The 26873-nt window shown below is 50.8% G+C and overlaps 1 protein-coding gene across 4 annotated transcripts in view; it reads right to left on the reverse strand.

Moving 5' to 3' along the window:
- Positions 1–26873, reverse strand: part of RPTOR (regulatory associated protein of MTOR complex 1) — a 98629-nt gene that overhangs the window by 11426 nt on the left and 60330 nt on the right. Inside the window, exons 18-30 of one of the 4 annotated variants that reach the window (XM_027904137.1) lie at positions 25876–25993; positions 25089–25229; positions 24512–24670; positions 18670–18788; positions 18264–18332; positions 14687–14790; positions 14403–14586; positions 13562–13672; positions 8916–9021; positions 6963–7077; positions 6199–6323; positions 4837–4941; positions 1872–1919 (exon numbers count right to left, since the gene is read on the reverse strand). In XM_027904137.1, the coding sequence (XP_027759938.1) occupies positions 1872–1919; positions 4837–4941; positions 6199–6323; positions 6963–7077; positions 8916–9021; positions 13562–13672; positions 14403–14586; positions 14687–14790; positions 18264–18332; positions 18670–18788; positions 24512–24670; positions 25089–25229; positions 25876–25993 (1504 nt within the window). The remainder of the gene's footprint in view (positions 1–1871; positions 1920–4836; positions 4942–6198; positions 6324–6962; positions 7078–8915; positions 9022–13561; positions 13673–14402; positions 14587–14686; positions 14791–18263; positions 18333–18669; positions 18789–24511; positions 24671–25088; positions 25230–25875; positions 25994–26873) is intronic. The other 3 variants (XM_027904139.1, XM_027904138.1, XM_027904140.1) reach the window with 3 other exon arrangements.

Consider the following 26873-nt stretch of genomic DNA (forward strand, 5'->3'; position numbering starts at 1 on the left):
CCTGCTCACACCAACTCCAGGGATTCCCTGCCCAGGGAATGACCTGCCCAGTGGCCTGACAGGACCTGGCCCAGTAAGCCACTGGGGTTTCTCCAATTTATCCCAGATCTGTTAGAAAACCCCCAGTGATGCCAGAATGAAGAGACTGTTCCTAATCTTCCTTTTGGTAAAAACTCCTCATGGAAGCCTCAGTGATGAGAACAGATTTTCTGTATTTTAGTGACACACCCAGGATATTTTATCCTAAAATCATGGAATGATTTAGGTTGGAAAGGACCTTAAAGCTCATCTTGTTCCACCCCCTGTCATGGGCAGGGACACCTTCCACTAGCCCGGGTTGCTCCAAGCCCCGTCCAACCTGGCCTGGGACACTCCCAGGGATGCAGGGGCAGTATCTAACCATTGCTGATGTATTTAGCTGTCAGGCAAAGAGCCAATTCCACACATATTTAAGAGTTCTTCAGTGGGATGGGAGGAATCCTCGTGCTGCATCTGTCCCCAGGAGAACTGAAGATGCTGGAGAAGGCCTGGATCGATCTGCTGTTCCCGGTGTGCTGTCAGTGCTATCGATCCAACCGGAGTGGCTGGAATCCCCCCTGACTGCTGCCCGCCCGGTTCACCGAGCGGGGAATTCCCTGCAGCCAAGTCCTGCTAATTTTAGCCTTTGCTGGTGGATTTGGGAGTGAAGTGCAGAGCAGGCACTCGCAGCACAGCAGCTCTGCTAACTCCTGCCCCAGCGCTCGCCTGAACCACCAGAGAGATGTGCTAAACTCGAGCTAACGAGCCCTGAATCACCCCCTGCCATCAGAGCCTCGGTGATTAATCAGTACAGACACAGCCAGCTCTTATCAGTCAGCAAATATTAATAATTGATGAACATCCTGAAGTGACGATGTCATGGTGAACAGTCACGGACACTCGGCCGTGCACACCCCCAGGATACTCTGACACATCACCATCTGTTCCACCAAGCCCTTGGCAGCTGTGGGAGAAGGGGGGGTCGGGATCCAGAGCCTCAGAGACCACGCACAGCCCTGGCCTCTATGGATGGAGGCTGGGAAGTTCCTTCAACTTCAGCTTCCTTCCATGTAAATGAGCAGAATTTGTGAAATTTATCAGAATCATCAAATCCCAGAATGGTTTGGGTTGGGAAGGACTTTAAACCCCATCCCATTACACCTCCTGCCATGGCCAGGGACACCTTCCACCAGCCCAGGTTGCTCCAAGCCCCGTCCAACCTGGCCTTGGACACTTCCAGGGATCCAGGGGCAGCCACAGCTTCTCTGGGCAACCTGTGCCAGGGCCTGCCCACCCTCACAGCCAGGAATTCCTTCCACAGATCTAACCTAAATTTCCCCTCTTTCCTTTTTGGCATATTCTTGCCAAAAGTTCCCTACTCTGAGGCTCCTGGGAAAGACTCATCAGCATCTCCTTTTCCCATGATCTTTACAGCTAAGGTGTGTTATAAATAAACCCCAGCAAAACCCACAGAAGCTTTATGGGGGTTCCCATTTGGAACCTGTCACTCAAACCCTTTTGTCCAGGGATGCTTTGAAACCTTCCTGGAAAAGAGAGACTTGAACATCCCACCCACACCTCCTCTGGCTGCAGAGAGCTCAGAGCATCTGACATGAACATTCCCTTCTCCCAGCAGTGGCTGTGCCTGCTCAGGGAGTTCCCTGCATTCCTCACGGCTGTCATGGACACAGACACAAGTCAAGGGAAGGCAGAGGTGGAAGCAAAGCTTTCCAGGAACCACAGGGACCCAGCAGTCATTCAAACCACACCAAAAACCCCACCAACCACCCCGAAGGTGGCCAAGGAGCTCCTGCCCACCCACCTGAGCACAGGAACAGGAAAGCAGCACTCACCTCCCTGCTTACTTCTGTCAAGATAGATTGAAACCCTTCGGGCCAGACCTGTGAGGAGACAGGGATGAGGGGTTGGTGCTCAGGGTGACTCAGTCAGCCAGAGCAAAAATAATCTTACAGAAGGATTAGAAAAAGCAACTCAAAGATCACAAAAGAAGCAGCAGCACCCAGAGCAGCACATGCCTCCATCCAAGTGCAGGCACTCGTTCCAGCACAGCATTCCTGAGAAGCCATCAGCCTGCCGTGTGGAGCGAGGGCTCTGGCTGCCTGACAGCAGCACAGAGCTGGCATTCCTGCTGGAACAGGGAGACCATCCCCTGCCTCAGCTGGGCCCTGTTCTCGAGCTCGTCAGGGAGTGACAGATGGATCCGTGCAGATCCATCGGAGCAGAGCACGTGGCTGCTGCTGGGGGAGGTCGGGGCTCCCGTGCCCCACACCTGGGTGGGCAGGTAACCAGCACCCCGAGAGAGCAGACAACCCATGGGTGCTCTGTTTGAAGAGCTCCTGAACGGGAAGTTACCCCAGACACAGACTGCTTTCAGCCATGAACCCCCAGGCAACGAGAGCAGAGCAGCAAGCAGGGGATGAGGCACTGTGGGGCCACCCTGGACAGTCACAGAATCATGAAATAGAATCCCAGAAGGCTTTGGGTTAGGACGCCTTAAAGGCCATCCAGTTCCACCCCTGCCATGGCCAGGGACACCTTCCACCAGCCCAGGTTGCTCCAAGCCCGATCCAACCTGGCCTTGGACACTTCCAGGGGTCCAGGGGCAGCCACAGCTTCTCTGGGCAACCTGTGCCAGGGCCTGCCCACCCTCTCCTCCAAGTGCTCAGGAAGGGATCAGGCCAAGGCCTTCAGAAGTAAAATCCTGGTTCCCTTTGCTGGCTGGAGAGGGAAAACACCACAGGGATCTGCAGGGAGCACATCAGGGGGGTTGATGACTGTGAACCAGCTGGTCCCACTTCGGCATTTTTGCAAATTCCAGAACTGTGCTGTTTTCAAGGACAAGGCCTTTCTGACTGTGGAGCTGTGGCTTGTTCCCTTTGTCACAGGGATGTGGCAGATCTGTTCAGGCTGCTGTATGACAACACCCTCACACCGGGCCACAGGTCCCTGTGCTGCTCCCCAGCCTGCACACACTGTTCTCTAGAGAAACTGCCAAAATTCCCAAAGCCTCCTGCTGAGAAAGCACAGCTTCAGAGCACATCTATATTCTTCCTATGATGCTCAACAAAGGCATGTTCCTCTTCCCTTCTGTACATGGGAAAATGGCCCAGGAAAGTCACGTTCTGTTGTTCTCAAGAGCAACTCAGAGATGAGTGTGGCATTATGACACAGGGGAAATGCTGGGAGAGGAGAAAAGGAAATCAGCAGTGGAAGCAAACAAACTCCTGTAAAACTCCTGAGCTCTGCAGCTTCAAAGATGCATCTTCAGTTTTATGAGCCTGTGCTGGACCACAGCTTGGTCTTGGCACCACATGACTGTGAAGAGTCTCATTTCCACTGGGACTTGCTCCACATAGTTCTTTTGAAGTGGTACATTTGTTTCTCTCTCCACAAAGAGATCTGTCCTTCTCTTCTGCCCAACCCGCTGCCAAGGTGAAAGGCAAAGAAAACAGGCCCCAGACTGCTTTAATCCACAGGGGAAAGAAACAGGCAAACCCCCTCCTGTTCTGGCAAATGCAACCCCCCAACTGCCCCAGCTCGCTCAGCTCTGAGCCTGCTCTGCAGCATCACACGCTGACAATCCCTTCTGGGGGGTAAACCCTGTGCAGGGCAAGGCACAGTCAGCACAAAGTGCATGTGGAAAAGCAGGCAGGAAAATGGGATGGGGCTGAGGGAGCTCAGTGGGCAGCTGCCAGCATCCTCCCTAAACACCAGGAGAGCTGACAGTCAGGGCAGCCCGGGGGAATTCCCAGCACCAAGACACAAGATCCTGAATCCAGGGATGGGAAACATTAACCAACGTCCAGGAAAACTGGTGTTGGCAAAGAAATACAGGATGGCACTACGAAGGGCATCTTGTGATGCCGACTGGACCCGTTCTGCCCCAGCAGAGCCAGGCCTTTCCCTCCCAGTGCAGCCCCACTGTGTCCCTCCTGCTCCTGCTGACACCTCTGAAAGGGCAGGTTCAGACCACGGCATTTGCACAGCGGGCTCTGAACTTCCAGCAGCTCATAATCAGTTCTGAGCACATCCCTCAGCGAGGCAGAGCCTGGAGTCACCTCAAACACAGCTCCTCTTCCCCGAGACAAACTGTGAGGTGTTAAGGGAAACATAACAGACAGGAGCTCACCGAGGCAGCACCAGGAAAATCCAATGAATAGCTAAAAGAGCTGTGTCAGGCTCCTGGGATGAACCACATCAGCTCAGAAATGAGAACTGTCAGCTTTTAAGGTCAGGATGAATGATGATGGTCATCTCATCTGACCTCCTGCATAGCACAGGCCAGGGAGCCTCATCCAGCAGTTCCTCCATCAATCCCACAAAGTGCTGATTGAACTACAGCACACACAGGAAAACCTGAAGCCTTGATTAAAAATATTCAAGTGACAGAGAATTGCCATTAGAGCATCAGTACAGGGCGAGGTCTCGGAAGGACGGGACGTCCACTTCCTGCAATGCCCTAAAACCTCCTGCAATCCCTAAAACAGACTTCAGGGTTACTCAAACTGATTTTCTGGCTTCATCCTACATGTGGCTGGATGCCAGTATTCATTTTTACACCCTTTTCTACCCAACTTTTCTACCATTCCAAGCAGGCCAATGTCTCACTGTGCTGCACTTCTGCATGTCCCAGATTTAGACCGCATGTTCCTTTGCCCCCTCCTGACCCACAATAAACAGCAAAGAACAAGTACCAAAGGTGGAGTTCAGGCTGAAGGAGATCACAGGTGCAGCATGCAAAGCTGTACAAAGGCTGGTTTTCACCTTCCCCCCCGAGAGAACTCCGTGGGGACCCACCTCGTGTGGTTGGCAGCATGTCCGACAGCCCCTGCCAGGCTGTCACCATCTCTGGGTTCTTCTCCAGGTCTGCAAAGTTCTTCCACACTCTGATGGCACCATCGTCTTGGGGAGCACAGGGGGAGAGAACACAAAGCAATGTCACTGCTGATGCAGCTCTCACAGTTCCTTGTGCATGAGGAAGAAGAGAAGCAAAACTGCGGTTGCACAGACTCCAAAACTCAAAAGTGTCACTTGAACTTAATTATTTTTGTTAGAGTTGTTTTTCCTCTCTAATAATACATCTGTGAAACCTAAAGCTTTGTTCTACTGGAACTGTTCTGGAAGAGCTTTTCTCCTTCCCCTGAATAACACCTGACATTACATTTCTCTCCATTTCCTTGACTCATTCATTTTCTCCAGGATTCATCTCTGTCCTCCTCACTATTGGTGCCGAGAGCTACATAAGTACCCACTCAACACAAAACAGCCCCACAGAAGCAGCTGAATCAAAGCCCAGCCCATCAGCAGCAAATCTTTCAAGAACATTGTGTATTTTTTCAATTTTCTCTCCATCTGTGAAACTTTTGTGCTAAGAATCAATAAATTGAAAGGAAAATGTCCTAAAGGCCCTCTCAGCTCCTCTTCCACCTCCCTTAATTACACCCAACCTGTACAGTTCAGTGGGAAGTTGGAGAAGCTGTTGAAAACACTCCTACTGACAGGTTTGGAATGGTTCCTTGGGAGAGGAGCTGATCTGACTCACAGCTTTACAGACCAAGGAATGGGGCAGAGCTCTTCAAGCAATCCCACGTGATGCAACAGGGTCTTCTGGAGAACTGCTGAGGTGAAAGATGGACTAGAGAGAAACTCAGAACTACCTGAACAGTTCAGTGCTTATGCTGAGCCTCCCCTGCTCTACGCTGAAAACAGCACAAGGAACAGAATTTGAGGTCTTAAATTTTGGTTGCTGCATGATTTCAGCTCAGGACAAGAGCTTTAATGAACTAAAATGCCCTTTCCCCAGGTGTTGTACATGGGGAGGTGACTGTGACCTTGCAATGACAGGTAAAGATTCAGAATGAGGTAACGAATAAAGCTGGCACTGGGAAAGGAACACTTCAAGTGTCTGACTTGTCAGTCCTTTGAAAATCTTTCCAGCACCTAGTTAAGAGATTTCAGGACTGCCAGAAACAGCTTTCAGGTTTGACCCTGGAAGTTTGACCCTCCTCAGCTGAGAGCAGGCAGGTGAGTGCAGGGGAGGGGAGGGTCAGGCTGGGACAAATCCATGAAGGGGAGACCACGGTGTCCAGAACGACTGGACTGGAATTCTGCAAAAGGCCCCCAGTCCTGCCCTGATCCATGGGATAACGTGCTGTTTACCTGTGGCAGTCAGCAGCAAGGAGCAGTCCTGTCCATTCAGGTACTCCATCGCCGTGATCCGGGTGTACCGAGGGTTCCCGTTGTGGAAATAGTCCAGCTTCTCCCCTTTCTCCCAGTCCCAAAAACTGTGGGAGGAAAAAATAGCAAGACAGCAAGTCAGTTCTCAGTTCTCTGTGCAAGCTATAAAGAGATGTACACATTATCCAATTATATCTCATGGATACCAGCTCAGTTTGGATTTCTCCCTGGAGTTTGCCATCATTTTACTAATAACATATCAGAGAACTATGAAAGGGTTTGGGTTGGAAGGGACCTTAAAGCTCATCCCTTCCACCCCCTGCCCTGGGCAGGGGCACCTTCCACCAGCCCAGGTTGCTCCAAGCCCCGTCCAACCCAGCCTTGGACACTTCCAGGGATCCAGGGGCAGCCACAGCTTCTCTGGGCAACCTGTGCCAGGGCCTGCCCACCCTCCCAGGGAGAATTTTGAATACCTCAACCCTCCGTGAAGGGCACAGGGCAGAAGCCCAGCTGTAAGTGCTGTCACCCTGCCGGGATCCCCCTCAGCACCTCGGGGTCAGAAGGACCTGGGGCTGCGCTCACAGCTGTGCCTGAACCCCGGCAGGTTCTGCCCCACATCCCTGCCCTGAGGGGAGGGACGGCCATGGGGGAAAGGGGCAGGGAAAAGAAGGAATGCTTGAGGCACCTGTGATGGTCCCACGTGCCCCGCGCCGCTCTGACCCCCCAGAGCCCCCTCACCCCCTCACCAGATGCTGTCCTTGTCGGCCACGGCGATGCAGGGCGTGAAGGGGTGGAACTTCACCACCGAGGGCACGCCCGGGTTCCTGTTGAGGAAGATCTGATCGTCCAGCCGGGAGATCCCTGCGGGGCACAGGAGGCAGCACAGCTCAGCCCCTGGCAATGTCCCACCCCCAGAGCCACGTGCCCCACTGCCCCCTGTTCTCACCAACAGACCCCCAGCACTTCCCTCCTTCCAGGAGCTTCTCAGACCCCCAGCACCGACAGCCCCGACTGCCCCACACCGACTGCCCCACGACTCAGGGCACAAACTAAAACCTGTGGTGATGAATCAGGGGGTCCTTTATGTTGGCAACCAAAGAGAACAAGCGCAACCAAACACCAGTTTATACTGAGAGAAAAACCAACACTATTTCTTCAAAATATAAAACAGGAAAACGCTTTTTTGTCAACTTGAAGTGCAGCATTTCACTGTAGCTTGTGGATTATTTATTTAAGCTTCCACTTAATTTCTTTTAAAATTTAGGTTAATTTGCAAATGAAAAATGCATTTTCCACGGAGACCTTAAAACGGTGGGTAAAGACTTTTCCCATCTTGTCTTCAGAGCAGTTTCCTATTCACAAGCAGTGTTGGGACCCCTGACACTGCTATTTTTTGGCACACTACGAATTCATCACACATACCCCTAAGCCCAGGAGACATCTATTCAGCTCGAGTTTGTTTTAGAATGCATCCATTTAATCTAATTTTCATTAAAAGCTTGTAAGTCTATTTTAATTCTTTTTAATATTTCACATTTTCATTATTTTTTTAATGAATAGTGGCGTTTTAGTCACTCAGGTCAAGCAACCGAATATGAACACTGTCTAGAAAGAGATTTAATTTCTCCAGGCAAGCATGAAAAATCCCCTTCTTTGTATTCAAACAGATCTCCCAGGCCATCTCCTGGGCTCCAGGTTCATTCCTGTTTCTCTGGTTGATGATATTCCGCAGTTTCCCGACAGGAAGCTCCACATTGGGAGCGCGGGAACCTCCCGAGGACGAGGTTGAGCCCCGGGCGCTTTTCCCTTCGGCACATTCGGATTTCCAGCTCCGTGTGCCTCCACGAGCATCCCCAGGGAGCAGCAGCCTCCACCGCACGGTCCTGCCCCGGGAACGCCACGGGAAAGGTGCCAGGAGCTCCTGTAAATGCAGCTCCCCAGCCTCTGCTGCTCAGGGCACACAAGAAGCAGGGATAATTTAGGGATGCAAATTCCTCAGAAAGCTTCATTAGGTTCCACCTTATTCACATAAATCCCTGTGCTGAGAGATTCCCAGCCCAGAAGCTGCCTCAGAGAGTCCTAGACAAACACAGGTTTCTGGAGAGCTCACACGAACCTGAGGCACACTGGAAGCAGCACACACAAAGCCACGCACACAACTATTCAAAATATAATGGGATACGAGGAGTAAATGATCATTTACAGAGCTCAGCAGAGCAGAGAATGTGAGAGACATCACTGAAGTCTTTCCTGGGCATGGTGGGACGTGTCCAGCAGCTCCAGGGCTGCCCTGCCAAGACCATGCCTGTCCCACATCAATCACTGAGCTCTGCAGCTCTAAAGGTTATCCTCCAGGACTCCACCTTCTCCCTGGGGGAATCCCTGCTCTGGGCTCCCACACTGGTCAGCCAGCCCGGAGCTGCTCCAGCTGAGATGGAGTCATGTGTTCAACAGGGAAGGCACACCATGGGCACTTTAGGTGGACACCTCACTGGTGTGGTGAACAAACCCAGCAGCTGAGAACAGAAAGGTGGGAGACCATCAGTGAAACACCTGCAGCAGCACCACCTCACCTGCCCCAGGAGGAACAGGTGCCTGTCCAGGGTCACAGGACATCGCTTATTGGGGGCATCACTAATTGGGGGCATCACTAATCGGGGTTTTACAGTTCAGTGTCCTGAACAAGGGAAACCACTCACCCTTCTGGATGATCTTCTGGGCCTGCTTCCTGACCCGGGCATTGCGCAGGAACCGCCACTCCCTCTCCTTGCGGATCTGGCTCTCCAGGTCATGCTCTTCGGGGATCTTTTGGGAGAGGAACATACACACAAACCAAACCAGCAGTGACCACCACAGCTCCAGGAATTAGCTGACTGATCCCACAATCCCTGTGACCCCCTCCAAACACGGCAGGTCTGACCTCAGTACAATACAGAGCTCTCTGTTAACGCTCCTCACCTGAAAAGCATCACGAAGCACCCCTGAGATCAAGGGGGGAACACAGCTCTGCTACAGCCAGCTCAGAACCCACTGAAATCCTTCTTTCCCTGCTAAGCAAGGTCTGCAGGCATACAAGGTCACAGCTCATTCCCACATCCCCAGGATGTTCAGGTTCCCACCATTTACCAGTAACGGCCTGTTTTGGATCCTCATACTGGAACGTGATCCCCCCGTGTCACCTGGGCTTGACTACACACAAAACTCCCCCAGAAACTGGAGAGCAGCTCTGGAGCAGCCATAGCCACTCTGAGCTACTTGGTGATATTTATTCACAGCCCACAGCTCCAGGCTTTGGCACTCCATGGCTTCCCTGAAAACCTGTGCTCCAGGAAGAAGGCCAGGTCGGGATTCGGCAGCTCCTGCCCGGGACGGGAGAGGCCACAGTGCTGCTCCCACCACGGGTATTCCCACCCTTAGTCAGAGCACAGGAGCAAAAGGAGCAAAGCCATGGCAGGAGCTACAGCAGAGGTGCAGCATTTTTAATGCTTAAAATGTTGTCCAAGACCAGTAACCCCACTGCTCTGGAGCCATCCCTGGATCAGTTAAAGGCCTGAGCTACAGGACTCTGATCCAGCTTCTTTTGATGCTGGCAGTTCCAAAGGAGTAACTCTTGGAGAAGGGAGACAAAGTCCTTCCACTCCTTCCCTGTGCCCACAAACACACACTTCTTCCCTGGATAAGAAAGTACTTAAATCATCTGTCACTATTATTTACACTGCCTTCAAAACACACTATACTTTGGAAAACACTATTACTGAGCTGAATTTCTGCTTCTTTAAAACAAATAAAAAGTAAGAAGCTCACTCTCCACCTTTCCTCCTGGCAAAAAAAAAGAAAAAAGCACTTTATTTCAGTAAAACGCCTGTTAGAAAGGCAATGACAAACGACCCATAATGTAAAGCAATAAACAAACCTGAGCTAAAATACATCAAAGGAACTTGAGAGTGGAGAGATGACACCTACACCTTAATGAAAATCCAGCTTCTCTGGGAATAAATTAAAGTAAGGCCTAAAAGTCTGAGGAAGAGCCCTTGGACCACCACTGCAGTGAGTCAGAGCATGAAGGAAAACAGCATCCTGCCCCCCTGTGCCCACCCACCTGCAGGGCTGGGCTGAGGGATCACCCTGCCAGCTTCCCCCAGACAGAAACCAGTGACCACCTGAACCCTCCCACCTGGCACTGGCATTTGAAAGTCAGCCAAGCTTTCCTTCTCCAACACTGTGTCTCTCCCTCGTGCCACGGCAGTGGGTGCCAGGAGGGCAGCAGGGGAGGCTTTGGGAGGATTTGGCACCCGGTGGCACATCCAGTTTTCCCTGGTTAACATTCCTGCAGCAGTTGCAGGGAGCTCGCTTCTTTCCCAGGACTTTGAACAGCGGCCAAGGCACAGCGCTGCAGCTCAGGCAGGGATTTATCAGGAAGGATTTCTTATGTAATTCTCACCTTCCAGGATCCTTCCCAGCTCCTGCCTGCATGTTCTGCCAGCCCTGGAAACAACAGATGCCGTCTCCCGCGCTCCTTGACTCAGGACTTCCTGACAGCTGGCACCGAGGCTTTCCTGCGCGCTCGGGCCAAGCCCGCCCGTGGTTCCCAGAACAGCCCTGTGCCACGGGGGATTTCAGCAAGAGGAAAGGCTTTTGCAGAGACCAGAGCTGGGGCAGGGATCTGCTTTTCCTGGCACACGGAGAGTTTACAACGCGGTGTTTTCTTTCTCCGTTTATTTGATTAGGTAATCAATAAATCAAAACTGGGATGATGGTTTGAAACGGAGCCCGTGATTTACACTGGAAATTAATCCCTCAATCTTTCCAGTGAAAGCATTCTCAGGGCAAGGTCTATGAAGCAAAACTAAATTCATAAATTAAATATGACTAAGATGCACTCACAGTCATTTTATGTTTATTCATTACAGGAACAGTTGTCTTGTCTTTCCCTGCTTAAGAAGGCAGGCAGCAGCTCCAAATGAACGGTTGGAATTAAGCATCAGTGTCATCTTTTTCCATCAGTACTTGGTAGACTTTACTCTTTGCCTTTTTCATGAGGCTGAAGCTCCCCAAAGGCAGCACCGGGGCTGTTCCTGTCGCTGCAGGAACGGGGACTGAAGGAACAGAGACTCCATGGAAACTCAGGCAGCACCTGAGCTGTCAGTCCTGCTTGACTTCCAACCAAGAAACCTCAAAGTTCTCCTAAAGGGATCTCTTCCTGTCCCTTGCACATGCACCAGCCACTCTGAACTCCAAAGTTCCTAAAATTCCCTGTTAGGATGGGATAACACTCCAGTTTTTCTGCAGAAATCATCTCCTTGGCCTTTTAAAGATGCTTTGCAAAAGTAACGGGGAAATAATTCTCCTCCTTGTTTTATCAGAAAATACAGATTTGGTTTTGCTCAGTGGCACTTGTGGGATGCTCAGGGTGCAGCTGCAGCACCTCCCATCCCCTGGGAGACACGGAGCACTCCGGGATTCCAGGAAACCCTCGATTTCCATGCCTCCCCCGCCTTGGCTCCTATGAAACAGGAATGCTTCCTGCCTTTTACTGCTTCCCCTATTTTATGGACATGAAGCAGCAGTAAACCCACCCCCCACACAGAGCTCCCCATGTACCCACTGCCCCTGCCCGTGCCTGGCTGCCTACCGTGATTTATTTTATTAATAAAGACCCTTCTTCTCTGGGAAGAGCTTTCCTTAAAGAGCAGACAAATGTTTTCAATAAGAACTAAGAGCTCAAACATCATCTCCCTCCTCCTGTGCTCTTGTCTGGACTCAAATCAAGACATGGAAACTTATCTCGATGAGAGGAACCCCTGGCTAAAGCCTGACCAGGCAGCCCAGCCCCACAGCCAGATGTGTCCTAATGAATTATTCTGCTCATGAGATCAGGGGAAAGTGAATTTCACAGCAGCTGAGGAAGTGTCAGGCAATCACTTCACCAGTTACTGCTTCCTCCTGGTGATTCCCTATGGAAATCAACAACCTGCCATGCAACTACTGTTCTGATATCCTAAACTTGGGCAATTACCTCACCCCAAACACTTCAGTATGCCTGAAGAGTGGGAATGGGTGGCTCAGTGGCAACTCCTGAATGAGACAGTACTTAAAATGTACCATTTCCTCATTATTAAGATTTAAATATCAGTGGTTGGATGCAAACATCCGTTGTGGAAGTGGCATTAATGCAGGCTGGGCATTATCCTTCCCAGACACAGCAACTCCTCCAAGAAATGCAGCTGAAAGTCCTGACACAGTTTGGGCTCCCTGACAACTCCCAGAGCACCTGGAGGTTTGCTTTAATGAGGGAGATTTGCTGCTTGTTTTATTTCATACTTCAGCCTGAAACCTGAGCTTTGGCTAAAACATTCTGGGAATTTAGCAGCTAAAAAATTCTGGGAATTTAACAGCTTCTCTTTCCAGTCACTGATGATCTTTGCCCATCTCTCAAGAGCTCTGGTTTGGGTTTTTCCCAGAACAAGGCTTCAGTTTATCGTTCACCTCCTGCAAAGCCAACTTGGGTACACAGAGAGCTCATTCCCAAAAAGTTCTGGTGCAGATTTGTCATTACCATCCTTATTGTTTGCCATAATACAACTTCTTTTATTTTTTTAAACTTTAAAACCCAACAGTGAGGCTCCCCAGCTTTCCCCCAGAAATTCATGTGGATGTCCAGCCACGCTCACTTTCTGCTCTTTAAGTTAAAGGTGTCTGTACTGGGTGCCTGGGATCAGAGCACAGCTCTGAAACCCCTCTTGAGGACAGAGTGAAGCCACGGGTTCCTGCTGTCACTGGGATGCTGTGACCTCCCCCCAGGGCAGCAGCCTCCCTCCACTGTTTCTCTGCCTCTTTTAGCATCCCCACAGCCAGGAAATTCAGCTGGAATGTCAGAAAGAAAACAGCATCTCTCCTTCTCCAGCCTCTCACAGGCCTTTCAGGAAAAAAGGACTTTCCTTACTCCATTTATTTATAATAAAAAAAAATCTATTAATTTTCACTATAATGCAATTTTAGTATATAGACAAGCACAACATTTCAAATGAAACAACTCTGCAATGCAACCAGGCAAAACTGGTGGATCTGGACTACAGAACCCGTCCTCACTGTTACATCCTTTGTGGATTGTGCTCCATGGGGTGCAGGGCTTCTCCTCTGGGCTCTGTCCCTGCTCGTACCCCACTGTCCCAAGCTCACTCTTCTGCTCCCTCTTATTCACAAGCACAGTGGTCCCACAGCTCCTAGAGCAGCACGATGAAGGTAAATCCATCCCTTTCCCTCCCCAGACTGGAGGCAGAACAGGAAGGCAGGAGCCCAGCACTGCTGGGGGGCTGGGAAAGCCCACCCAGGAGATCAGCGTTACCTTCATCACGGGCTGAGCGAAATACTTGGCGCTCCAGTCACAGAACCCCGTCTGCACCGTGGCCGAGATGAAGCTCTTGTGTCCCACGGCGTCATCGGCGTCATCAGCCGTCTGCGGGGAGAGAACAGGGTGTCAGCACCCCAGGGCCTGCTGCAGGCACAGTGACACCCACACTGCCCTCAGCCAGGCGGCAAAAGCTCACACACATTGGGGCTCGGGGCTGCAGCGCCCGTGCCACCACAGCCAGGGCCCAGCAGGAGGCTCCTCTCAGTGGGGATGGCTCGGGATCAAGCCCAGCAGACACAGCTGGATGTCAGTGTCTGTCACACAGCACGGGACACCCAAAGAGAACGGGGAAAAGCTGCTCCCTGCACTCAGGTTTCAGCCATTTTTTCATAAATATGATCCAGGCTGGTGCTGCCAAACCCCTGAGAAGGGAAGGGTTCCTGCTGAGGCTGCAGCACTTCCTTCCTGGGATCACACAGGACAATTTCCCCCATCTCTGCTCTGCTGAGGCGAGAGCAGCCTCTGAGGGTCGTGGATCTGACTCTGGGTTATCGCTCAGACAGACAAATGTTCATGCAAGAATAAGCAATCGACTCTGATTAAACACATTTCTTAGTGGCAGAAGTGAATAATGCCCTATCAAAAGCTATAAAGCACAATTTATCCTGAAAAAAAAAAATTAATCAATTTTTATTTGGCTGGTTAGAGGAAGCCAATCTGGATTAGCAGCAGCTGGAAGCAAACAAGGGATACAGAAATAAACCCCGATGAACAGAATGTGTGACAAACCCCAGCAGGGGGAAGCAGTCAGACCTGACAGGGAAAGTCTCCTTACCTGTTCTGGCCCTTTGTCAAACATCTTCCTCGTCCTGGGGAACTGGTGGGAGTGGGGGGTGTACTGCACCCCCACGCTGCCCACGTTGGCAGGACGCACGGACGCCATGTCCCGGCTCACGGGCTGCTTGCTCACATCGTTGGTCAGGCTGGAGCTGCTCGTGCTCGTGGTTGGGGGGGACCCTCTAAAGGTCACAAAAAGAGGGAAAGGATTTAGGCTTCGCCGGACACCCAGTGGAGTTCCGTGGGATGCGCTGACCCCCTGGTAGAGGGTGCTGGACTTACCCCACTTGGTGGATGTGCATGCCCTTGTTGGTGGGGCTGGCGGGGGCAGACTGGGTGAGCGAGGAGGTGTCCAGGATGCGCTGGGGCCGAGCGTTCACCGTGGCCTGGAGAGAACACACGGAGCCCTGAACGGCCGGAGCGTGGCCCCAGCCACACCCACACCACTGGGGCTGCAGGGACCGAGCTCTGCAGTGGGGGGGTTAAAACGGACATGGAAAAGCCCCTGTGCTGCTCCCAACACGTGAGATGATTCCACTGCTTGTGTAGTCACAAAACACTTACCAGGAAGTGCCCTCGTGCTGCCTGCAGGGAAATGGCTCTGAGCAACACATCAGCCTTTCCCTGAGCCAGCTGCAGCCCAGGACCTGCACCAGCACCCCAAAAACGTGGCCAAGGGGACAGCCCAGGGTCTCCTCATGTGCCATGGGACAAGGGGACAGCCTGGGGTCCCCTCAGCAGCCCAGGGCTCCCTGCAGCCCTCAGCCTTTCCCTCCCACCATGACCTCAAGTCACACACGTGTTCTGAGCAAGGAGAAAAGGAGCCTCACTCCCTACAACTCCCTGGAAAGAGGCTGGAGCCAGGTGGGGGTCGGGCTCTGCTCCCAGGGAACGAGGGACAGGATGAGGGGAAATGGCCTCAGGCTGTGCCAGGGGAAGTTTAGGCTGTATATTGGGAAAATTCCCTCCCTGAAAGGGCCGTCTGGCCCTGGCACAGCTGCCCAGGGCAGCGGTGGAGTCCTAGTCCCTGGAGGGATTTCAGAGCCATGTGGATGTGGCACTTGGGGACACGGGTGAGTGGTGGCCTTGGCACTGCTGGGGGACGGTTGGACTCGATCTCAGAGGGCTTTTCCAACCTCAGTGATTCAGTAATTCAGCCTCAAGCCTTTCATTAAAAGCACCCTGATGAAGCAACCTGGGGGTAAGCAAACTTTCCTTTTTAGGACTTTTAGATTTCAGAAAGTCTTCAGAGGTCACCACTGAATCCTGGGTCCTTTTTGTTTGTTTTGGTGCTCCAAAGAGTCTGTTTGGGCATTTTCCAAAGCTCAGGCCAGGAAGGAGAGCTGCACCATTCCCATCTGCATCATAAACATAAATCCCAGCCCAGCCGCAGGCTGGGTGAGAAGCAGCAGTGTCTGATCAGCCCGGGGAATAAAGCAGCAGATTTCCTGCAGGAAGGCTGCACGCCTGGGCAGCCCACTCACCGTCTGCTCACACACACAGCACCATCCCCACAGCCCTGAGCCAGCCTGGAGACACAGCCACGCTCAGGGCTCCGTCAAAAACCTCAACAGGACAGTCTGGGCTCGTTTGGAAAGAAAAATCCCTGAATCCCAGAATAGCTGGGGTTGGAAGGGACCTCTGGAGATCACCCACTCCAACCCCCCTGCCGAGGCAGGGTCACCTCAGGCAGGTGACACAGGAACCCATCCAGGTGGGTTTGAAATGTCTCTGGAGAGGAAGGGTTAGATGGGATAGTGGAAATAAATCCTTCCCTGGGAGGGTGGGCAGGCCCTGGCACAGGTTACCCAGAGCAGATGTGGCTGCCCCAGCCCTGGGAGTGTCCCAGGCCAGGCTGGACAGGGCTTGGAGTAACCTGGGCTGGTGGAAGGTGACCCTGCCCATGGCAGGGGGTGGAAGGGATGAGCTTTAAGGTCCCTTCCAACCCAGACTATTCCATGGTTCTGTGATAAACATTTAATTCCCCACTACCATCCAGAGGAAGAAGCCCCTGGCTTGTTTGTCCAGGTGCTTCCCCTGAAGCCCCCCAGTTCCCAGCCAGGTCTCCCAGATCACAGAGTTCTGCTCAGCTGTGTCAATTAAGAAAACCCCAGCTGCCCCAGTTCTAAAATGAAACCTCTTCTTTTCCAAATTTTTAACTAATTAGACCAAAATATTAAACCCCTAGAACACTCAAGTGCTTTACTTCACCTGAAGCAGTATTCTTGATTAAGCAGGAAAACCAGTTTTTGTTTGTATTCCCTGACAAAATTCAACCCCCAAACTGGGAAGTGTTTGCACCGACTGGGGAGGATGGACATGCCTGGCAGCGCCCAGGTGCTCCCTCCTCCATCCAACAAAGCTCCATTAGCACCAAGGAATGATCTCAGGATACAGTCAGCAAGATTTAATTGTCACTAATTTGCATTAGAAAGCCGAGGGCTCCTGCCTGAGCTCCCAGCACAGAGCCTGGAGCGCTGGCTGTGGGTCCTGCAGCTCCACTCATGGCAGGGCTGTGGCCAGAATGGAACCAGTAAAGGCCAGACCACGACCTGGGATCCGAGCCTTAAATCCCGTTTTGGTGGGCAGTTCCCAGGTTGGTTGGGTTTTGTTCGAATAAGAAAGCCTTGTTAGAAGGCAGCCAGGCCAGGTGGCCCTGGCCAGAGCCAAGCCCACGAGGCGCTGCAGCTGCCTCGAACCACGTGCAGGTTCTGCGGTTAAACACCCTCCTTACGGATCTCACGGCTAAGGCACAGCAGAACAAATCAGTTTTGTTCATTGAAGCATCCCCAGATAAAAACCCCTGTCAACAGGAATGCTTCTTGTTTTCCAAAGCCTTTGGAAGAGCTGTTGCCTTAGGAAAAGCAGAGACGGACCATCTGAGGAGGCACAGTGTGAGATGCATGGACCCATCACTTGAGCTTTGGGACTCTGGTCAGAACCAACACAGTCTGGTCCAAACTTGTCAGAATCAACACAGAATTTACCCCATCAGTCACAACATTCCCTAGGGATATCACAACACAATGATCACAGTACTGGTATCAATCCACCTCTCCACTGCCCAGGGAGCAAGTCCTGAAAAAATATTTAGGTGAGGAAAAGCAGATCTGGTTCCTCTTTATATCCCTTTTAAAAGCAGGAGTAATATTTCATTTTGCAAAGAGCCTTCCAAAATACAGAACTGAAACTGCTTCATGCATCTAGAGCAGAGAGTGCGAAATCTTCCACCTTTTCCCTCCTTTCTTCCCCTCAGTTTGGCATCTCCAGCCTGGCAGTCATTTGTTCTACCCCCATATCACCAGGGGAGGGCTCAGCTCGCTGCCCCCACTGCCAAAATAATTCTCTCTCCCAAACCCAGCCTTGACTGCTCACTGACACGTGCACTTCAAACAAATAAAAGAGTTCAAATCAGTAACTATCGTCCCAAGAGAAAATACGATTCAAAAGCAAGAGATCTCTGGGGCATTAGGATGGCAGTGCACAATGCTGGCATCTCTTACTGCAGCTTCAGCTCAGCAGCCCAAGGCTGAAGATCTGGGATTATTCTCTGGGAATGACCAGTAAGAGAGGTCACCTGGCATTGCAATGGCTCATGGTCTCGATGCTTCAGCAACCAGAAAGCAGGTTCAGACAGAGCTTTCTGTCCCCAGCCCGGGCTGGGGGAGGCAGGAGGTGAGAAGATGTTCTGGGGTGGCCTGGTTTGGGTGGGGGTGGAGGTGCTGCCCCCTCCCCAGTGACGGCAGCCTCCAGGGACATCTTGTCACCCTGGGAGGATGAGATGGGATGAGGATGGAGGTTTAGGCGCCCAGCCTGGGCTGGAGGTGAGGAGTGGCAGGGTGTCTGCATGCTGACTCACATGTACTAGTTCACCTGGGTTGGAGAGCCGTTGTGGCTTCAGTCTGCAGGCCAGTCCCACTTGCATTATCTAAATCAGTTTGCAAACGGATAATTTAATGAAGAATATTTAAAGGTTTATCCCAGGGACTGATCTAGACAAGTAGACTTCTAAACCAGACCTACTGTCAGAGGTCTGCATCTAATTTATACCCTGAAACAACCCCAGGCCCTCCCCCATTTATTCATTTTACCTGATCAAGCGTTCATAGGAGAGTTTATCATCTTGAAGCATTAAAAGCTCCTTCTGCAATAGGCAGAGCCCTCCAACAGACCCATCCAGGTCAGCCTGCCCAAGCCTTGCCTAAGCATGAACAATCCACACACAAACACCTGGCAGGCACAGGTGAGCAGGGACAGGCACATACCTTGTAGGCAATGCTGTTGAGAACCTTCATGGCCAGGTCGGAGACGTCGGGGTAGGGGTCGGCAGCCAAGTGAAGGAGCACTCTCCAAATCTGGGTATAAACACTGTTGAAGCTCACACCTAAAACAGTAAAAAAACACAACAAACCCAAAGCCCCGTGCTGCAGCACATGACAATCCATCAACTCCAACTCTTTGATCTGATGTGAGAAAATTCATTAGAACTCCAAACATCCCCAGTGACATCTCAGCAAACATCAAGAGAGGAGCTCAAAAACACCCCACGTGGGAATTTTGTCTCCCTTTTGCCCGTCTGTGAACTCTGCAAGGGCTTGTGAAATCAAAGTGGGAGAAAGGAAAATAAATTAAAGACTCCCTAAATCAGCTCCAGTCAAGCTGCTGCTTTTCCAGGCTCCTGAAGCAAATCACCTGGAAAGGCCAAATGGATAATGTCCAGGTCTCCTGAGCTAAAATACTAAATGCTATAAACCCACAGTTACTGCCTTGTATTTTTGTGGTTATTTTTATCAAATTGTTCAGGGCTCTGTGCACTCTACAAGTTTACTAAATGTTTAAACCAAGGCTTTGGGATCTGGGCCTTCGGGAAGCAGCGAGTCCAGCTCAGTCTTTCCTACCGACATTTGTATCAATTCCTCCAATTTGTTATTTAATGAGCATATCTGCCATTTGGTATGACAGCAGAAGGGACTGACAGATTCAAAGTACAAATCACATTAATAAGCATTTGCAACAACTGACAAAATTCTGTGAACATTTTATTTTGCTGCTTTTAGGCGAGTGATTTGTTCTCCTGTCCCTGAACCCTCCCGATGCCTGATCGTGCAACGCCCCGGCTGGGAGTTGAGCCATTTGGACAATACTGAAGTGGTTGCACTAACAAAAAAAAAAAAAAAAAAAAAAAAAAAAAAAAAAAAAAAAAAAAAAAAAAAAAAAAAAAAAAAAAAAAAAAAAATAAGGAGCTAAAATAGAGATTTCAGATGAGTCACAATCAATGGTAAATGACAGATCAAGCTGTTACTGCTTTTCCTCTCGTGTTTCTGGAGGCATCTAAATATAAAGTTGGGAGGAAAGGGCTCCTTGGTCACCAAGCAGCTTCTGACCTGGCAGAGCTGCTAAGCCCGATACTCAAAGCAGCAGAACAGACTGGGACAGACCAATTCTGAGCTCTGGCTGAAGGCAGCAACAAGCTCCAGGAGCCCACAGGAGGCTGCCCCTCGGATGCTGCTCTGCCTGACCAGGGGAAGCTTTCTCTGTCAGAAAGTCCCCAGATTGTGACAAATCACTCTGCAAAGGATGAAGGCAGTACCCCAAAAACCCAACTCCTCCCTCTCATTCCACCTGCAAAGGGTCTCTCTCTCAGCTGGAAACCAAAGGATGTTCCAAGTGATCTCTGCTTAAATTTTCACCTTTGAATCTCACAAGTGTTTCTGATGGGACCACTTGGACTGTGCTGCTCGTGTGCTGGGGGTGACCCAGGTTGCTCCAAGCCCCGTCCAACCTGGCCTTGGACACTTCCAGGGATCCAGGGGCAGCCACAGCTTCTCTGGGCAACCTGTGCCAGGGCCTGCCCACCCTCACAGGGGAGAACTTATTCCCAATATTCCATCCAACCCTGCCCTGTGTCAGTGGGAAGCCATTCCCCCTTGTCCTGTCCCTCCAGACCCTTGTGCAAAACCTCTTGGAGCCCCTTTAGGCACTGGCAAGGCTGTAAAACACAGAACAATGTAAATTGTTATAAGGCTGTAAATTGAAAAGGCTATAAATATATATTTATATAATGCTGTAGAATATTTATATAATAGTGTAAAATTGTAAAGGCTGTAAATATATTACAATGTTAAATCCTGGAAGCTTCTATTACCAGGGAAAGAAAAACTGGAGGGGGAAGGATAAAGAACAAGAGAGGGAGAGAGGCGAAGTGCTACAAGCTGTGGGAGGAAAAAAGCCTGAGCCTCTGAAGCAGCAAGGCAGGTAAGGTCTGAGGTGTGCCCAGAGCTCTGCCTCCTACACTGGGGCCTGTGCAGGAGTTACATAAGGACCAGAGGGAAAACTGGCTGCCTTGAATTCTTTAAAGCCCTTGAAAGAGAGTAAAAGGAAAGGGAGACCAAGGGGGCACATGGCAGAATTTCCAGGTCTCTGATAACCACCTCGTTCAGGAAGAAAGAAACCCAGTGACATTTTTTATACATCTAAGCACCATGAAAAAAACCACAAATTTAAAGCAGAAACTGTGCTGGTGCAACTCCTCCTTCACCTGGCAGCCTTTGAGGAGAACACAGGGAATTTCTACAAAGGCATCTGGGGCTCAGGGCTGGTGCTCCAGGGGCTGGTTCTCCCTGATGCCACCTCCCCATGTCAGTGCTGCTCAGTGCATGGAGTGACACATCTGAAACAGCTCCGTGTAAAACCCTGAGCTCTGAGTCCCTGGGATAATGGGAACAGCAGAGGTGGCAGGAGGAACAGCAGCTTCATTCCACATAATGGACTCTAGTGCAAAAGCTATCCACGAGATGCAAACAAAGAGCCGAGCAGGAGATGGGTGTTAATCTAAGCAGACAGCTCTGTAATTAGTCACGCTGACTGAAAGCCAGTTCAATGGACCTTGCAGTATGGATTTATGTTTACAAAATGATTCCTCTATGCCAAGAATGTAAAAAATAAGTGGTCTGCCTTTCCCTTGACTTTGATTTTCCTTGCACACACACACAGGTTGGCTGGATTCACCTCAGCCCCACGCAGCCACCCCGGGGCTGGGCCGGGGTCCTGCAGCTCCAAGGGGGCCACACCGGATGCAAACCCGACTCCTAATGGCTTTAGTTATTCTCCCTGATCTGCCAGCCTGGGACAGGGTTTCTTTCCAAGCTCCTGTAAAAATCCCTGCAGTGATTTCAAGCCCTGACCTCCACACAAGGGGCAGTTCCACTCTCCCCCACTGGCACCGCAGCAAAACCAGACCAATGGCAGCACCAGGGTGTTCCCTCAGTTCAGGTACCCCTGACCGGGGCTGATGTCACCGACATGAAAGCAGCCCACCATGACCAGCCTCCACAGCAAGTTTGCATTTCCAAAACCTGCCCCAAATCCCTGTGTTTGGCTCCTTATTACTTCTCATTATCTCTGTGCATTAAACATGTTGCCTGGTGAGAGAGCAGGAGGCTCTACCTGTCCTAACACTCACTCCTATTTCCTGCACCTCCCTGTCCACCTCCACCTCTCTCTCCTCATCCTCACTGCAGCAGTCTCCCCCTGTCACTGTTCCTTTGAGGCAGATCCTGTGACATGGCAAACAGTTCTCCACCCCCAGCCTCTCCCTCTGGAAAAGACAACTATTCCCCAGCATTTCATTGCTCCAAGATTTATTTTCCTCCTTCTTTGATCACTCCTTAAGATCATCTTTCCAGCAATGCTCTCTGTAGGACAAAGACTTTCATCATGCAGTTTGGATATGAATAATCAGCCTCAAGGTATGCAACCCCCCCAATCTTAATTCCTTCCCTTTTCCTATCTTAAAACTAAACATTTCCAGGACACCAAGATTAATGAGTGGCTGTATGGAAAAGCAGCAAGGCTCAGCTTCCCTTCCAAACTGATGTCTTTGTTGACTAACCACAAACTGCCTCTTGCCAGCTTGAAAATTGGGCCAGAAATAAATGTTTCTCCTGGTACAGCCCTGTCTGGCCAAGGAGCAGCTGCCAGAGAACAAACACCTCGGCTGAGAGCACGAATTGCATTTGGGGGGGCAATAAATGGGAACATTTGGTGTACAGTTAGCTCAGGAACTGCTTGTAAAATGGAACAAGGAGGAATGGAGAGCTTTTCCTGCAGTTTAGAGGAAGAAGTGCGTGGTGTGATGCCTCCTTGTCAGGGAAGAGGCTGATCCAGAACAACCCCTCTGGCACCGTGTTTCTCCAACTGCAAGAGAGGAAGAGAGCCCTGAGCATCAGGAGGTTTGGCTGCCCCACCCCTGGGAGTGTCCAAGGCCAGCTTGGATGGGGCTTGGAGCAACCTGGGCCAGTGGAAGGTGAGCAAAGCACTTCTTCAGTCGTGCCAAGTCTCTCCCCCAGGGGGGCTCCCAGAGTTGCCCCTCGCTGGCTGTACAGCAGCAGTTTGGTGCCCGTTAGGACACTACACGTGGGGTTAACTTGGGCCAGGCACAACAGCCACAGAGCTGTGAGGGTGGCTGGGGCTGATGGCAGCTCTCCCTGGGGAGCAGGAGGGGGATGGAGGATGGTGATTCTTCAGCAGGAATGAGAAAAGCCTGGCTTGCAGCAGGCAAATGGGAAGGTAATGGCATTCTGTGCGAGTCATGAATTTTAAACACTTCTCTAAGCTCTGCCATTTCCAGCTGGGTCTGAGCTCTCTGATGGAATTGGAATGAGGGAGGCCTTGGAGAGCTGCTCTCTTTGCTTTCCCGGGTCTCCTTCACCTCCTCCAGCTCCTCTCCAGACTCTTTTCCAGCTGTGCTGTACAGCCCTTGTGAGACAAGCACAAGCCATCAAGCAGACACAGGAGGCACCAGTGGGAATGGGAAAACTTGAGTCCTAGCTCAAGATGGAGAGAAATCTCCCAACATCCCTGTCATGCTTTACAAGATCCAATTTCATTACTGACAATCAAAAGCAAATTAACTGATCAAGTTCCTAATGAACACATGATTTTAAACTGCCACAGGGGCTCAGGAAATACAATCCCAGAATCTTTCAACTCAGAAGAGCCAAATCACCATTAATTCTCCCAGAAAACACAGGTTATCACCCAAGTGATTCCTCTCTTGAGTTGCACCCCTCTCTTTTCACTGATTTGTGAAAATATGGGCCCATTTACTGATTACAAAGGAAATACAGAGACTTCCCCCAGCGTTTCCCTGTGCATGCTGCTTTCCCTGGAAAGAGGCTGTTCCAAAAGCCAGGTCCTTCTGCATGGTGCCTGTGTTGTCGTGCCAAAATGGCTTAGGTTGTTTGAAAAGCTACAGGTGGCGTAAAGCAAAACTGTTGTGGCAGTCAGACACCACTGGGAAAGTTACCTGAAAAACAACTGGGTTGGAAGAGCTTCATGCAAACATTCCAGTTTGTTCCATAAAAGAAATGCAAATAATCCATTACCCCAGATCAGCCAGGCACAAACACAGGGGCAATTTCCCTTTCTCCTGGGCTCTGCAGAGTTCTGCACATCACCCAGAGAGGGAAATGGGAGAGACAGGGGCTGCTGAGTGGTGGTTGTGATGCCAGAGCTGCTTATCCAGGAGAAATGACGGAGAGGGGATGGGAGGCAGCAGGATCAGCCATGGGACCTTCAGAGTTCTATGGAACACTCAGTCTTTTTGCTTTTAAGACACAACCTGGGATTCTTTAAGTCCTGTTTTAACTATATACACATAAACCTGCAGAGGAAATAAGCTGGGTCAGGTTTCCCTGGAGGAGTAACACAGCACAGGGGCTGAACAGAAACACAACCCACATGAAAGATCCCCAGGGAAGCAGTCAGTGCTGAGGCTCAGCTGCTGCATCCACAGGATGGGGAATCCTTGCTTCATTGTCCAGCCAGTGAAACTGCAGTGGGTGTGGAATTCCTGTATACCCCACATTTTTGTGCTTAAATTCCTAATAGGACCATTGTCCCTTGTAAGGGAGCTCAGAGCTGGAGCCAACAGCTCCCATTCCCAGTCCTCCTACCAGAGCAGGAGCGACCCAACCAAACACAGAAATAGCACTTCTAGTGTTATGAGAAGTTTTCCTGGAGTAAGATCAAGCAGGAGCCAAGATCCCAGCCTTCCACACAGCCAAGAGGTGACCCCAAGGGAAGGGCAGGAGAGGCTCTGCTCACCTATGAGGGAGTTCAGAGAGGAGTAGGAGCTGACTCGTCTCATCTTGTCGATGGTCTCAAAGGACAGGATGTATTCCTCGTTCTCCGGGCTGCCCAAGGTGCTGCTGGCACTGCTGCTCGTGCTCAGATTCCCAGGGGAAAATGCAACAGAGCTCCCAGCTGCCAACAGAAAAGAGTTGATGCTGGAACAAGGACTGGTGAGAGAACAATTTTTACCCAGACATTACAGCTCTTTTCTAAATCCTGCCACACTCAAGGAAGGTGTGGGCAAACCCACAACTCCCCTTTTTAATGCTGAATGATTAAACACAGCATAAGCAAAAGACTGAGTTAAAAATCCACTTATGCTTGGAAGCTGGAAGACACCTTTTTGGTCCCCAAACACTCAGGAAAATCAATTCTGATGACCAGCAAATTGAAACTAATTATGAAGGAGGTTCTCATCCTTGCAGCTGGGTAACTCGGGCTGAAGTGCCGGTTCCAGCCCTTGTCCTGCACGTGGTATCTCCCGGCTTGCACAACGGGGACAGAGGGAAGAAAAGGCAAAGGAAAACGAAAGCATTCTGACATCTCTTACACTCTTCATTCAGGCTGAGGTTCTGCAAGGACTTGTTGAGGTTCCTGGCTGTGGTCACGGCTCGGATGTTCCCGTAGGAGCTGACGGAGCGCAGCCGCGGCGTGCACGGCCCGTCCCGCACCGGCGTCAGGCTCCCGCCCTCTGTGGAGGCAAAATGCAGCAGCTACAGGTGTCATCAAAAACAATCTCGGTGTTTTGGTTACTTCCTAGCAAATATGTAACTAAAATACCACTAAAGCAAACAAAATTCAGCCATCTTCTGTCAGGCTAAAAGGGGAGGAGGTATGACAGAGGGTCCTGCGAGCACATAACCAGTGAGGACGGGTATCTGCTGTCCAGCCTGAGATGGTGTTACATCCAACAAAGCCAGGCGAGTCCAGCCTTGCCTGTGGACTGCCCAGGGGACACAGTGGCTCTTCTCTGCAGGTGGGTGCTGGGCCACTGCCTGGCCCCTGTGCCAGGACAGCCACAGGAGCGTTGGCCAGCTCCTCTCTGCTGCTGCTCATTAAACACCCCTCGGATTGTCTCATTGTAAAGAATTATGAAAATTCTGGTTTACTGACCAAATTCCAAGCCTGGTTTCTATTCCTACTTCTCCCATGACCTGGATGGATTTCTCACAGGGCTGAACAGACACCAGAGCTGCCACCTCATCGCTCACCATGTCACAACAGTGCTGTTCAATAAATCCCCACCAGAAAGGATTTCAGGGTGTTGGGAGAACTCCTTAAATCAGTTTCCCAAGTGCCTTCAGGCCCTGCATCTCCTGCCTACCCCAAACCCCCACCTGTGGCAGCTGGAGAAGGGAGAGGGTAGTTCTTCTCCTCTTCTATGAACTGCAAAGCCACGGTGCAGAAATTGCTCTCGTACTGAACCACCAGGTGACTCAGGGCCACCACCAGCTCCTGGGGAAAGAGCACAAGAAACACCTCATGGTTACACAGGCCAGAAACAAGGGACCTTATTATTAGGTGGCCATCCAGGCTAATAATCCCCCTCAACTCACAGAGACGAGCTGCAGAGTTCAGACCTAATTCTTCACAAGCATTTTCTACTTCAACCAGCTCTCACTACTCCACCACTCCTACCCAGTACTACTACTTCTGAGTAACCTGCTCTCGTGGAAGGTGTCCCTGCCCATGGCAGGGCTTGGAACAAGATGAGCTTTAAGATCCCTTCCCACCCAAACCATTCCATGATTCTGTCACTGATTCTGCCCAGCGTTGTCAGACTGAAGCAGTGTCACAGACAGCACTGAACAGCAAACAGGAGCCAGAGCTGGCTTTGGCTGCTGTCTCTGTTCAGGGACAGATCTCCCAAGGAGAGATTTATGAATCTCACAGAGCATTCAGTGTGACACGCAGCTCTCTCTTGAATTAAACTGATTAAATGCTGGAACAAGACAACAGAAATGAATCCTTGCAATGCTGGTGACAAGTGCCAGGGTGTTGATGTTCCAGTTAAGTAAACACAAGCATTAGGACACCTCAGAACAGCCCTCAAGAACAATCCAGAATGTCAAAAACTATTTAATGTACTACTGATGTACGACGGTGTATCAGAAACTGTAATTCTCCCAAATCTGAAGAACTATTCTGAAGCTGTCTGTGATCCATCCTTGAGGTTCTAAAGGCAGGAAGATCTCACTGAACTGAGTTCTCATTCTCTCCACAGCATTCTGACTCCCCCTCCTCTTCCTTCCCTAGGACTGCCACCACTCCATGTTTTTAGCAACACAAAACTATTTAATTTAAAACCTGAGATCCTGTAACTTAAAATATTGCA

Source organism: Empidonax traillii, unplaced genomic scaffold, assembly GCF_003031625.1.
Source record: "Empidonax traillii isolate 1590-97213 ecotype Southwest subspecies unplaced genomic scaffold, ASM303162v1 scaffold1015:size517714, whole genome shotgun sequence".
NCBI classification, from domain to species: Eukaryota; Metazoa; Chordata; class Aves; order Passeriformes; family Tyrannidae; genus Empidonax; species Empidonax traillii.